The following is a 12,987-nucleotide window of genomic DNA, read 5'->3' as shown; positions in this document are numbered from 1 at the left end:
CATGTTAGTCCGGAATGCATGACTACAAGATTCCGAAATCTAATCCATACCTACAACGTTGATCCGAAATGAATAGTAGTTCCTCGAAATACCATATTCCGGAGAAGGTGGTCATTTTGCCAAATTTTGAAATAGTTAGCTGTTATTATTGAAAACATCATTTATAATGTTAGATTATTTCCCTTTTCTAAAACTTCTTTATGATTATGCACCCGTATAACTCGAAAACATACATAATATATAAAAAAAAAAAAAGACATTATTAAATAATGTATTAAAAAACAAACTGTCAAAATAAAAAAAACGGTTGTACACACCACCTCAGAGTTGTTGTAGTGATGACCTGAAACTATGATCGTAGCCTCATGTGGTATATACCATGCACTCACTTTATTCTTCTTCTCTGTGCTTCGAACCTCTTTTCTTTCCTGGAGAACCATGGCCTCATGTTGAGGTACACAATATCTTGGTGTGGAAGAAGATCGTAGTGTGAAGGAATGAGATGGTGGTGAGGTGGAGCTAAATCTTGTGACTAGTATACCTTATGACGTATTGACGTTAAAAACTAAGATGTCTAAGTAGTATCTGCCATTTTGTATTTGATATCTATTGGATTCTGTTTTTCAATATATTATAATTATACAGGTCGACTGATATATACTTGTCGACTAACATATATCTATTGTATTTTTTTCAATATATTATAATTATATATAGGTCGACTAATATATACTTCTGAGCCACTTTTAATAATAATAGTTAAAACAAACAAATGAACCGTTTGTGTGTCCAGTCAAAGCTTTGTTAAATATTTGACCACTTCTGTTCGTATTATATAGTAGAGACACGATATTTCTATCATGCTAACACATTATTATATTATAACAACCAATTTAGTTTAGATATAAAAAAGGTTTTCCCTCCGAAAAAGGCAAAAACAAAGCTGAAAGAATCATGCCATCGGAGAACATTTATTCCTCCAAGGTGACCGGCGCCGGCCACCTTCACGTCGTCTTCCTCCCTTTTTTCGCTACTAGCCACGCCATCCCTTTGGTCCACGTCGCCAGGCTGTTCGCCGCCCAAGGCGTTCGCTCCACCATCATCACCACAGTTTACAATGCTCTCATATTTCAATCCTCCGTTGACCGTGATATCTCCGCCGGGTTACCCATCGCCGTTCAGACCCTCAACTTCCCAGCATCAGAGGTCGGACTTCCCGTCGGAGTAGAAAACCTCAACGCTGTCACCAATCAAGAAATGTCATCCGCAGTCATCCGAGGCATTATGATGCTCCAGACATCAATGGAACAACTGATCCGCAGTCTTGCTGCAGATTGCATCTTCTCCGACATGTTCTTCCCGTGGACCGCTGACCTCAATATCCCGAGACTGTTATTTTACCCTTCTTGTTTCCTCTACCACTCCATTTTCGATAGCTTGAAAGTTCATAAACCTCACGAGAAACTGCAATCGGAATCGGAAAGCTTCGTGGTTCCCAATTTACCGGATAAAATCACGATGAAGAGGTCTCAGGTCTCGGACCTTTTCAAGTTCAAGACGCAAATGGGTGAGATGATGGAAACCATTAAACAATCGGAGAAGAAAAGTTACGGATTAGTCCACAACACATTTTACGAAATCGAACCAGATTATGCCGATCATTATAAGAAGATTAAGGGTACGAAAATTTGGCATATTGGTCCTCTGTTTCAATATTTTATCAGCGACGGCGTGACGTCGGAGAAGCAAAGTTGTCTGAAATGGCTCGACAGTCAAAAACCCAAATCGGTGATATACGTTTGTTTTGGAAGTATGGTGAAATTCCCAGAAGCTCAGATCACTGAAATTGCTTTGGCACTTGAAGAATCTAAACAACCGTTTATCTGGGTGGTGAGGAAGAAGGTTGGAGATGAAGAAATCGGAGGGCTGCCGGAAGGTTTTCAGGAGAGGATTGAAAGGGAAAAAAAGGGCTTGATCATGACGGAGTGGGCTCCACAGGTGGAGATTTTACGACATCCAGCGGTCGGAGGGTTTTTGAGTCACTGCGGGTGGAACTCGGTGCTTGAAACCATCGTCTCCGGTGTGCCAATGATGACATGGCCGTTGTACGCCGAGCACTTTTACAATGAGAAGCTGGTGGAGCTTTTAGGGATTGGAGTCGGAGTAGGGGTGGATGTTTGGAACTCCAGTTCGGTGATCACTAGCCCAATCATCGGGAAACGGAGTATAATTGATGCTATTGAGATATTGACAGGTGGATCCGCCATGGCTGAAAGCATAAGACGTAGCTCACAAGAGATAGCCATGAAAGCTAAACATGTTGTTGAAGAAGGTGGGTCTTCACATAACGATTTAATGGCTTTAATAGAAGAACTTAAAACCATTAAATTGGCCCCAAAACCTTGAAGCAAATTAGCATATAAATAAAATAAATTGAAAATATGCACAACGATCAAATTTTTCAGTAGGTCATTTTGATAGTCAATACCGTTATATTTACAGGGGATGATGATGTGTCATTTTAATATTTGATGTTAAAGGTTTTAATCTTTTTAGTTAATTATTTCTCAATTATGATAGATCATTATTCTTTATGTGTTGCTATTTGAGATGAAGCCTAGTATATAATACATGTTAACCAAAAAGCCAAAAGACAAAACTACATTATATATTATATATGGTTTTTGCTTTTAAACAATTAACACCATATTCTGTTTTCATTTTTTGGAGAAAGCAAAGTGTTTTTTTCCCAAATTTTTGTCAAATCTGCCATTTCCTTAAAAATCTGGTCTTGGGCTGAGAATTTGGATTGATTTTGGGCCCAAAAGTTAAAGGCCGCATGGGAGGCCCAAAATGAAGCTACTTAAAGTTTAAAAAGGTGGACAAAAGCCAACCATTTATAGATGGATGATGAAATTAAATTATGTATTTTCTTATTGCAGATTAGCAATCGACACGATCAAAATATAATATACCAAACATAGCTGGAATAAAATTGAAATCCAATATATATTAGTGTCAAATATAATAAAATATTATCATGCCATGTTATCAAATATAATAAAATATTATCATGTTCGTGTTCAAGTTTCAATATAAAATCAACACCATAATAACATGTTTTTGTCGTGTTTTGTGAGATTAATTTTGAATTAAATATTTATTTTATTTTAACTTTTTTGTGTGTTGTCGTTTTTATCGTGTTTTAATTGGGTTCTTTTCATTTTAATAAAGCAAAAAACAACATTGTGTCATACCGTGTTCGTATTATATAAAATTTGTCGTGTCGTGTCATTCCCGATTTATCAACCTTGCTCATAGGTCAAGCATTGAGGAAATTCACAATCCCATTAGAACGATGTAAGGTTATCCGTTATATCCACCACTAACCATTATAGTGGTTGGTGTCACCTCATCATCACATTCAACTACTAAACCTATGGGATACACATCACCATATTCCTCTTATTATTTTATATATATATATATATATATATATATATATATATATATATATATATATATATATATATATATATGAGTAGGATCAAATGAGAACACCAAAAAGGTTGAGAACGCGAGAACAAAGTATATTCATTTGTAATTCCATGTATTCATTTGTGGAGAAAAGATAAATTTTTACGCTTTTAATTTCAATTGAAGAGAAAAAGCATATTCATATAGAGAGGTTAAGAAAGTTAAAAGAGATAGAGAGTAAAAGAGAGAGAAACAATTGTATTGGGTGCGCTTGTAACGACCCAAAAATCAAGGGTAAAAATTTCATTTTAAATATAATTAAAACATTGATACCATTTAATTCAAACATTTCAAATCATAGTCAAGTAAATCCTTTATCATAGTTCATCCCAAAATCATTCCTTGCGGAATTCATAGGTGTGTGCGTTGCAATCCTTCCAAGTCATTCATTTCCAAAACGATGATACCTGAAACAATAAACAAACCTGTAAGCACGGAGCTTAGTGAGTTCCCCAGAGCATACCCCACACAATCCACATAACACATATCATATTAGCTATAAAGTTACACATGCCACATAAGCCATGCATACATAAACATGTAAGGATGCCATGGGCTACCCCATATGGTATTTACCTAGGAATGTCATGGGTTACCCCACATGGTCTTACATCCAATGTCATGGGCTACCCCACATGGTCTTTACCTAGGAATGTCATGGGCTACCCTACATGGTCTTACATCTAATGATATGGGCCACCCCACATGGTCTTTACCTAGCAATGCCATAGGCTACCCCACATGGTCTTACATCCAATGCCATGGGCTACCCCACATGGTATTTACCTAGGAATGCCATGGGCTACCCCCACATGGTCTTACATCAAATAGCATGGGCTCCCCCCGAGGTCTTCCATGTAAGTATCACTAAGACAACTAGCATACCACATATCATATAATTACTAGCATACCACCTAGCATAAAGCTAACTATTATACCACATAGCATAAAATGGGCCAGCCTTGGTGCCTTAGACCAATTGGTATGGTGAGAAGACTCACCTCGAATGCAGAAGCTCCCTGAAAGAATCCTTAGCCGTTACCTTGTCCACTTCCTGAGCTATCGATACCGATCAATATACCCAATTGGCAATTGGGTCCCGTACCATAATCCTTAATCCATGCATGGGGTAAATGACCATTCTACCCCTGGCACAGTATGATCCAACGAAGGCCCAAACCAAAAACAAAAGTTAAACACTAGGTAGGCTTTCAAGCTTACTAATGGCCCATTTTGCTAAATTAGGCCCAATCCCCCTAATGGTCCTTACCTTAAGCCCAAACATATTTTTGGCCCAAAATATCTTACCTCAGATGGTCCACTAAGGCCCAAAGTTCACTACTTAGCCCCACCCGATGCCCATAACTCATAAGCCCCATATCTGATGAGTACGCTGGATGTACTCCTATGTAAGCTAAGCTTACTAGCCAAACAATCCGTATGCTGGGCGTACATGCAAGTACTCTCAGCGTACTCCCCTGTTAAGCCACTTTCTCTTCTTAATCCATAAAGTTACTAACTTGGTGACTTATATGACCCACATGAACCCAAAATCAAAGTATAACAATCTAATTCCAAGAAAATGACCATAAGTCTTGCATGAACCCATAAATACCTCCAAGATGGAAACTTTATGCCTTAGGGACTCAAATAGCATCAAGGGTGGCAACCCCAAGTCCAAGAATTGAATTTGAACCATAAAGCTTCAACCTTAGGACCAAAAGAAACCAAAACCCAAAATGTAGATCTAAGAGATGAATGATCAAGTTCAAAGCTTTATACCTTCATAAAGATGAGAATGAGTCCTAAAAGACAGATCTATAAGCTCCTCCTTGATTCCCATCTTGCATCAAACTCCATCTTCTTGAATATGGATTAAACACCCCAAAAATGGACTCCATAAGCTCAAAATGCCACCATGGATGATATATGGCGATTTTTAGGGTTTAGAGGGGTGGAGGATGAATATATTAGGGTTAGGTTATGAGATAAGGAGCTTAAATATGGTCCAAGACCCTAAAATAGGGTTCTGATTTGACTGGAGTACGCCCAACGTACATATGGTACGCCCAACGTACTCTGGGGAACATTCGCGACCTTCCTGGTTAGTACGCCCAGCGTACTACCTTCTTTGCTAGTATGCCCTGCGTACACTTTGAGTACGCCCCGTGTACTCGGCTAAGCCTGAGAACCACGAAACTTCCGAAGGCCATAACTTCTTCGTTATAAGCCCGATTCCGACGATCCTTATATCCACGGAAAGGTGACAAGAAGCCCTACACTTATAACAACTCAAACCTTTCTTAAGATCTTCTGAAAAAATCTATTTTCCACAAAAGCCCAAACTACCACCTTACCGAAATACCCCTCGGCTCCAAAACACGAACCGAACACCCGAATCACTTTTAATACATCACCCGCACCCAAAAGGACCTAGATCTTACCTTACCAAGAGTCATAATCCTTATAATGACCGACCTTTGAGCCAACGCCTTAGACTAGGAGTCAGTTCGAAACAGGGCGTTACAACTCTCCCTCACTTAAATTAGATTTCGTCCTCAAAATCATGCATCATCGTCCCCGATATACCAGACAACCTGAGCAACACTGCCACAAACCCGTGAATACCATAGCCAAACCAAGGCAACTGAAACCGATCCTCATAGGGTTCTAGAACATGGAGGTGAACGAATTCCTTTCAACCTGATCACACCTGCTCCATCTGAAATCTGAAGTCTCAAGATGGTCTATCTCTCTGATAGACTGCCCACATCGAATCCTCATCGAACTGATTTCACAAGAAACCAGTCTAGATAGAATACTTCCTACTCATAATACTTGAGGCTTCCTAAAGAAAAAAAAATCACAGATCAACTGCGACTACCGAATATCCAGCAATTCCACATACAGGCCCCAAATCACTGAAGTTGCTCCTACTCTTCTTGCTGCCACATGGTGGCTTTCCTGGAGAACACCCGGGGACCTCCCTGGTACCAACCTGTCTGCCAAATGTATGGAACACCGCACACATACCCGATTGTTGAGCCAAAAAACACACTCAGCAGTCCCCTGCGACCTCCGACGGATACCTCGTCTAACCATAACTACCCTATCTCCTTCAATCCATTGATCCATCCGATCGAGATAGGCTGACAACCTGTCGTCACTGAATCCAATGCATAAAGGTGAATAGTACCAGAATAGTTGTAGTCTTATATCATACCCGGCCTCCTTCAACCCATCGTTTCTTTTGGATTAGTGTCTAAGCCCGTAACCATATTTTGTAAGTACTTGACCCGGTTGTGCATGGTCCTTTTGGGTTGCCTTCACCAAAGCAACTTGACTAGAGAAATAATAGAGAAAGAGGTTATTATGGTTTATTAATATATTATATGAATACTAAATTAAAAAAGAAATCATATTTATTTAGTTAACATTGGTCAAGAATTAATTAAGAATTAATTTTGTGATCAAAAGAAGTTAACTGAACTAGGGGGACTGAAATGCAATTATGTGATAGTTGCAAAGTCGGGCAAATGGTTCCCTATATGATTGGGTGGACAAATTCAAGGGGATAAGGCCTTAGAATTCGTCCATGATAAGGTTTCTAGGGTTATCCTTTGGACTTCTTGGTGGGTAAGTAATCAGATAAGGATAACGACTAAAACCCTAATTCCTACACCTATATAAAGACCCCTTAGCATAAGAAATTCGGCCACTTGATACCTTGGGTTCCTAGAGCTTAATTTCATACCTCCTCTCTCTCTCTCTCTCCATTTTCTCTTGGTGTTTATGAGCCATTAGAGGTACAACATTTGTGGTACTTGCTTTCAAAGACAAGAAGATTCAAGATGCAAGTTGTTATTACAACATAACAACAAGTGGTATGTATTCCATTATCCTATATGTTTTTCGAATTTACCTAGGAGCATGTTAGGTTTCTTTTGTGGTCATAATGTTGTATAACTAATAGTGAAAACATAGATCCGTATCTAGGGTTTGCATGCACACATAGGATTGTTTGTATAAAACCCATCAGTGGTATCCGATCGTTTGGTTTTGTTTTCAATTAGCTTTATACAAATGTATGAATGTAACACATTAAGGTTTATAGCCAATAAACCCTAGAGGCATGATTTTCGAAATTAGGGTTCTTAAACCCTAGATTTCGAAATTTGATACGGTTTCCCAAACCCTTTCCTAAGCCTCAAAGATTTCGAATTCTAGTGTTATCCAACCCTAGGGTTTCGAAATTTGCCTCCTCCCCAAGATAAGATCCCTAAATATTAGGGATTTGGATATTGCCATATCTTTTGATTATCTCTTTAATAGTTTAATTTGGTAATTAAAGATTTTGAATTATCGCATCCCATATTTTCGAATTTTAGGGGATTTATGGGATTAGGTTAGATTATCTGCTTAATTTAGTAACATAATCCTTCAAGATTTAATAATTCAAATTAATTGTTTAATTTTGGGATAATTAGTAAATTAAAGTTTTAAATTAAAAGGTTTTAAATTTTAGAAATTTCAAATTTGATTAAAACCCTAGTTTTTGAAAAGTTCAAATTACACCATTATGGTTTTATTAAATTAATTAAGTGTATAATTAAATGAAAGTTAATAAATCCATAGTGATATGGTTTATATTTAATTTAATTAAAAGTGTAATTTATTAAATTATACCACATAGTATTTTTAAAAGTGTAAAATGCACCATTATACTATATATATATATATATATATATATATATATATATATATATATATATATATATATATATATATATATATATATATATATAACATTAAAAGTCTAATATTATATATGTATAACTTAAATGCTAGTCTTATCGTTAGTAGGCCTCATTCACAAAGTCGATCTATAAGGGGGGGTATAAGGTTATGGCCTATAAAATGGTCGCTTAATGGGTGTCCACTCTCACCCACTGCTTCCTTGATTGGTGGAGGGTCGTTATCCGAACGGGTAGGATAGGGCAAACCCTTTCCATTAAAAGTATAATGAATTATAAAGTATCTAAATGTTTATAAAATTCCCAATCTTAGTTACTTTAGGAAAAAGTGAATTTGATGCAATTCCATGAAATTACACTTTGTACCCTTGCTAAGACGTTAGTGGAGCGTGTGTGGTTAACCGACACACTAATTGGATTCTAAACAAAGGTGGAAAAGGGTGACTTGATATTTTTCATAGATCGATGGAGCATGTGCGGCTAACCAGCACGTCGAAACGCTAATTGGATTCTATCATAAAATTCCTAAAGATCCCTAGACTAGTACTACCATGTTGTTCTATCATATCTCATAATCAAATAACTGTATCGTATTGTGGGGTCTACTTACTGGCTTCGGCTGATCGTACACCCTGCATCCTCCTTTACTTATTTTGAAAACCATTTAAAACCATTTTGAAAATCTTTCCCTGATTTGAGACTGGATTCACACGAATGTTCCTCCAATTCACTCAAACCAAGGCTCTGATACCAACTTGTAACGTCCAAAATTTCAAACCAATTTAAACTTTTTAAAACATGTCAAGTTCATTAAAACATTACAACTTTGCTTTCAAAATATTAATTATCAGAGTCTTTCCCAGAAATATAAACATAACATGAGGAGTTGTACGATCACGCCTTTGCCTTGTCGCGATCCCCTGATGTACCTGAAACAATAAACTGAAACTGTAAGCCCAAAAGCTTAGTGAGTTACCCCCAAAATACCGATACCCATACAGTCCACATAACCATGTCAGCAATATCATATCATAACAACTGAAACAGAACAGCACGCAACAGGTCCACAACTCTACAGACAGGAATACCCTTGGGCCCACAGTGTGAGTCTGGAATGCCTACCATGCCCTCAACTCACATCTGGATTGCTACCGAGCCCTCAGTACGAATCTGGAATGCCTACCGGTCCCTCAGCTCGTATCTAGAATGCTCATAAGTCCTCATCATGAGTTTGGAATGCCTAGCCTGGCCCTCAGCTCATGTCTGTTATACTCTAGGGTTTGTTGGCCACCGCACGAAGCTATACAACCTCAACCCACCCCACATAACATATAACATAACTACTTAGCATGCAATAATCATATAACATCACAGGTAGTCCTACAAATCTACCTAACTATCATAACCACTAGCATGCTGATGTGTATAAAACCAACTAGTTTTAATCCTACTAACTTAAACACAAAGACAAACACACGAAAGGCAGTGTACCTATCGATTAGCAGTTTAGTTCAGGTAAGCAGGGTATCGAACACAGGGAACGGTAAACAATTAAAATAGATGCTAATATTATCTAAATAAAACAAGTAATAGAAAGAGTTTTCTCTAGTTTTGCAAGACTACAAACTTAAACAATTAACTAAAACTTAAACTAAGAAACTAAGAGCTAAGCAAATAAAAATCAACTAAATTCAATAATAAAGAGGACTTCTGTTTAGGTTCGACTCGTTTGTTCCCATGGATGATTTCAATGTATCGGATTAATTCTTCATTAGCTACCGACTAAGATGATTAGTTTCACGTTTTCTATTACTAATCCTCAGGAAACAAATTAACTCAAGCAGTGGCCAGTTGTCTAAATTAACGAATTTCCTAGTTTGTTGATTCGGGTTTAGAAAGACTTGTAATTAGCTAATCAAATTGTTTATTCAATTAACCTCTTGTTGATGGTGTATCACACAAGCTCACACATTAACTTACCTATCTTCTAGTTAATTCTAGTTTCACATTCGTTATTCCTAGACATACAACTATGTGGTCACGTAAATCATATGAAATTAACAACTAAGAGATGTTCATAGAACTTAATTACTGATTTATTAATAGAAGAATAGTTATTGTTAAAACATAAGGTTCTTTAACAAGCTTAATAAAACATAATCACCAATTAAAATTAATCCTAATCAAATAATCAATCCATGTTCACAAATTCATCTACCTAAACAGAAGTTATGAGTTTTTAGCTCATAATTACAGCACAAACAAGCTCAAAAACGAAATCAATTGGTAAAAACATAGTTCAAACAAGAGATTAGGTAAGAGTAAACTTGATTTTGACTTGATTCTCCTTAAAATTGAATGTAGGGTTGATTCCCTTGCTTCCCACGCTCTAGCAACACCTTTAGTCGACAATTAACCTCCAAGGGTTCATCTATATGCTAGGGTATCGATCTGAAAGTCCCTTTATATAGATTTTCACAAAACAGGGGCTACTCGGCGAGTCCATTGACCTACTCGGCGAGTCCATCACTTAAAACCCATGTGCGGCAAGTCAGCGCGTCCAGAATCGCGAAACTTCTGACCAACTCGGCGAGTAATCGACCCTACTCGCCGAGTACGTTTCGAATCAGCATTTTCTCACAACACGAAAGTCGTCCGAAATTGTGTCTACTTTTCAGAACATTTTGAATCTCGTCAATCGGAGTTACGGTTCATGAGATATATGGCCAAAACACTGACGAGGGGTCAAGCTGTCCAGCAACATCCTTCTTTCTTCAAAATCCAATATCCAAGCCTCCAATCGCTAGTTCCACTTCCTTTTCCTTCCGAGCATGTCATTATTGCTGAAAAATGAAATTCTAAACTAATTAAGCACCTTTTGTTCATTAAATGAGATAAAATCAACATAAAGTATTAAGATAATGCATGAAGTTTATAACTAAATATTCCCATATCACATGCAATACTAACTCATACTCAACATCTAACACTACTAGGATAACATATCCAATGGGCCGGCTTTGGTGCCTTAGACCCCTTAGTATAGTGAGGATAACTCACCTCGTAGATGTCAACTCGGTAGATAATCCCAACTCTCCGATCACTTGCCAAGGACTCCACCACCTATTACCATAGTACGAATATACTCATAAGTCCTTATCCTTACAAAGTCTTCCATAAACCAACTAGTTAACCCCTGGTTAAAGTCAAGGTCCTTAGTCAAGTTCAACAGTCCATATTGACCTTAACTCGCCGTGTACCATCGGCTACTCACCGAGTTCCTTAATGCACATTCCAACTCGCCGAGTCATCGGGGTGACTCGTCGAGTTCCTTCGATTTTCGATCAAACTTTAAGGCCACATGTCAAATTTCCTCCTAGCGACTCGCCGGATACACACACATACATATCCTGGAGAAAACTCATCCGACTCGCCGAGTTGTTCTTCAACCCGTCGAGTCTCATGCCAATCTTCATCGGACTCGCCGAGTCGTTCATCCAACTCGTTGAGTTCTCGGCCATCTTCATGTGACTCACCGATTCGATCTTGCGACTCGTCGAGTTCTTTCAGTCCTTAATCCATACAGACTCATTCAAGCCATGCAATGGCTCCAAATTACAGATCCAAGCTTCCAGGGCATGCCTTTCACATAAAGCTGCAAACTTTATGTGTATGCATGGCTAAAAAGGTTCTTAATGCCAAATCTAAGCTCTTAATGGGGTTTCACGCACAAGGGGGCCTCAATCACTACCAAGACAGGAACTTTATGATTATAGAACTTGGGAAAGGTCCAGATCTGAAGTTACAACTTCAGATCTAGCTCATGTCTTGCAATATCACCTTATTCAAACCATAAAAATCCTAGATCTCCACCATATGAGGTCTAGAAGGAAAGGAAATAAAGATGTCAACTTGATACCTTCAATGGATGCTAACTGAGGTAGATTTAGGATTTCCACTCCTTCCTTGCTCCCATCCTCTTGTTCTCCAAGTTCTTCCTCCCATGAAAATCTTCCTTCCAAGATTATAATGCACAAGAATGACACAACACACAAGTTAGGGTTTCTATGAGCTCCCAAGGACTACAAGGAGGCCAAATGAGGCTTATGCCTCCTTAAATAGAGTGCAGAACCCCGGGATTTAGGGCTTCATCTGCCAGCTCCTACTCGTCGAGTCCCTTTATGGACTCGGCGAGTAGGTCACTAAATGTGCGATCCGACCTCGCTGCTACTCGACGAGTAGGGCACCCTTAACTCGTCGAGTAGGACTTAAAACCAAGGAGATTCTTACTTAAATCCATACCTGAGAATCGGGGCGTTACATGTTGTGTATGTGTGTGTTTTTTTCACTTTAAACACATACCATAGCTTCAAAAAATAACTTGTTTTTCAAATAATACCCGATTTTTCAAAATATAACCATTTTTTTAATTTCAAAATTTAAACATTTCCTTAACTACTATAAATACTAACATCCTTTTTTTTATTTTTCACCACATTCAAACTTTCTCCATCTAGCTATGATAACATTTTTATTTTCCATCTGTTATTTTTAACATTTCCTTAACTACTTTAAATACTAACATCCTCTTTTATTTTTCACCTCATTCAAACTTTCTCCATCTACCTCTGCTAACCTTTTTATTTTCCATCTTCTTTAAAATTTCAATCTCTAAAAAATGGTTCATGTTTGGACC

The 12,987-nt window shown here is 37.8% G+C and overlaps 1 protein-coding gene across 1 annotated transcript; it reads left to right on the top strand.

The window, feature by feature from the left end:
- Positions 1 to 884: 884 nt before the first annotated feature.
- Positions 885 to 2,643, top strand: LOC145015813 (solanidine UDP-glucose glucosyltransferase 1-like). Its single transcript, XM_078974292.1, has one exon. It carries the CDS (start codon positions 955 to 957, stop codon positions 2,404 to 2,406), a length of 1,452 nt encoding a protein of 483 aa, XP_078830418.1. The 5' UTR covers positions 885 to 954; the 3' UTR covers positions 2,407 to 2,643.
- Positions 2,644 to 12,987: the final 10,344 nt, after the last annotated feature.

Source organism: Lactuca saligna, chromosome 9, assembly GCF_052625555.1.
Source record: "Lactuca saligna cultivar CGN05327 chromosome 9, ASM5262555v1, whole genome shotgun sequence".
NCBI classification, from domain to species: Eukaryota; Viridiplantae; Streptophyta; class Magnoliopsida; order Asterales; family Asteraceae; genus Lactuca; species Lactuca saligna.
The sequence above is the reverse complement of the archived record's forward strand: the minus strand, read 5'-3'. Positions and strand labels throughout refer to the sequence as shown.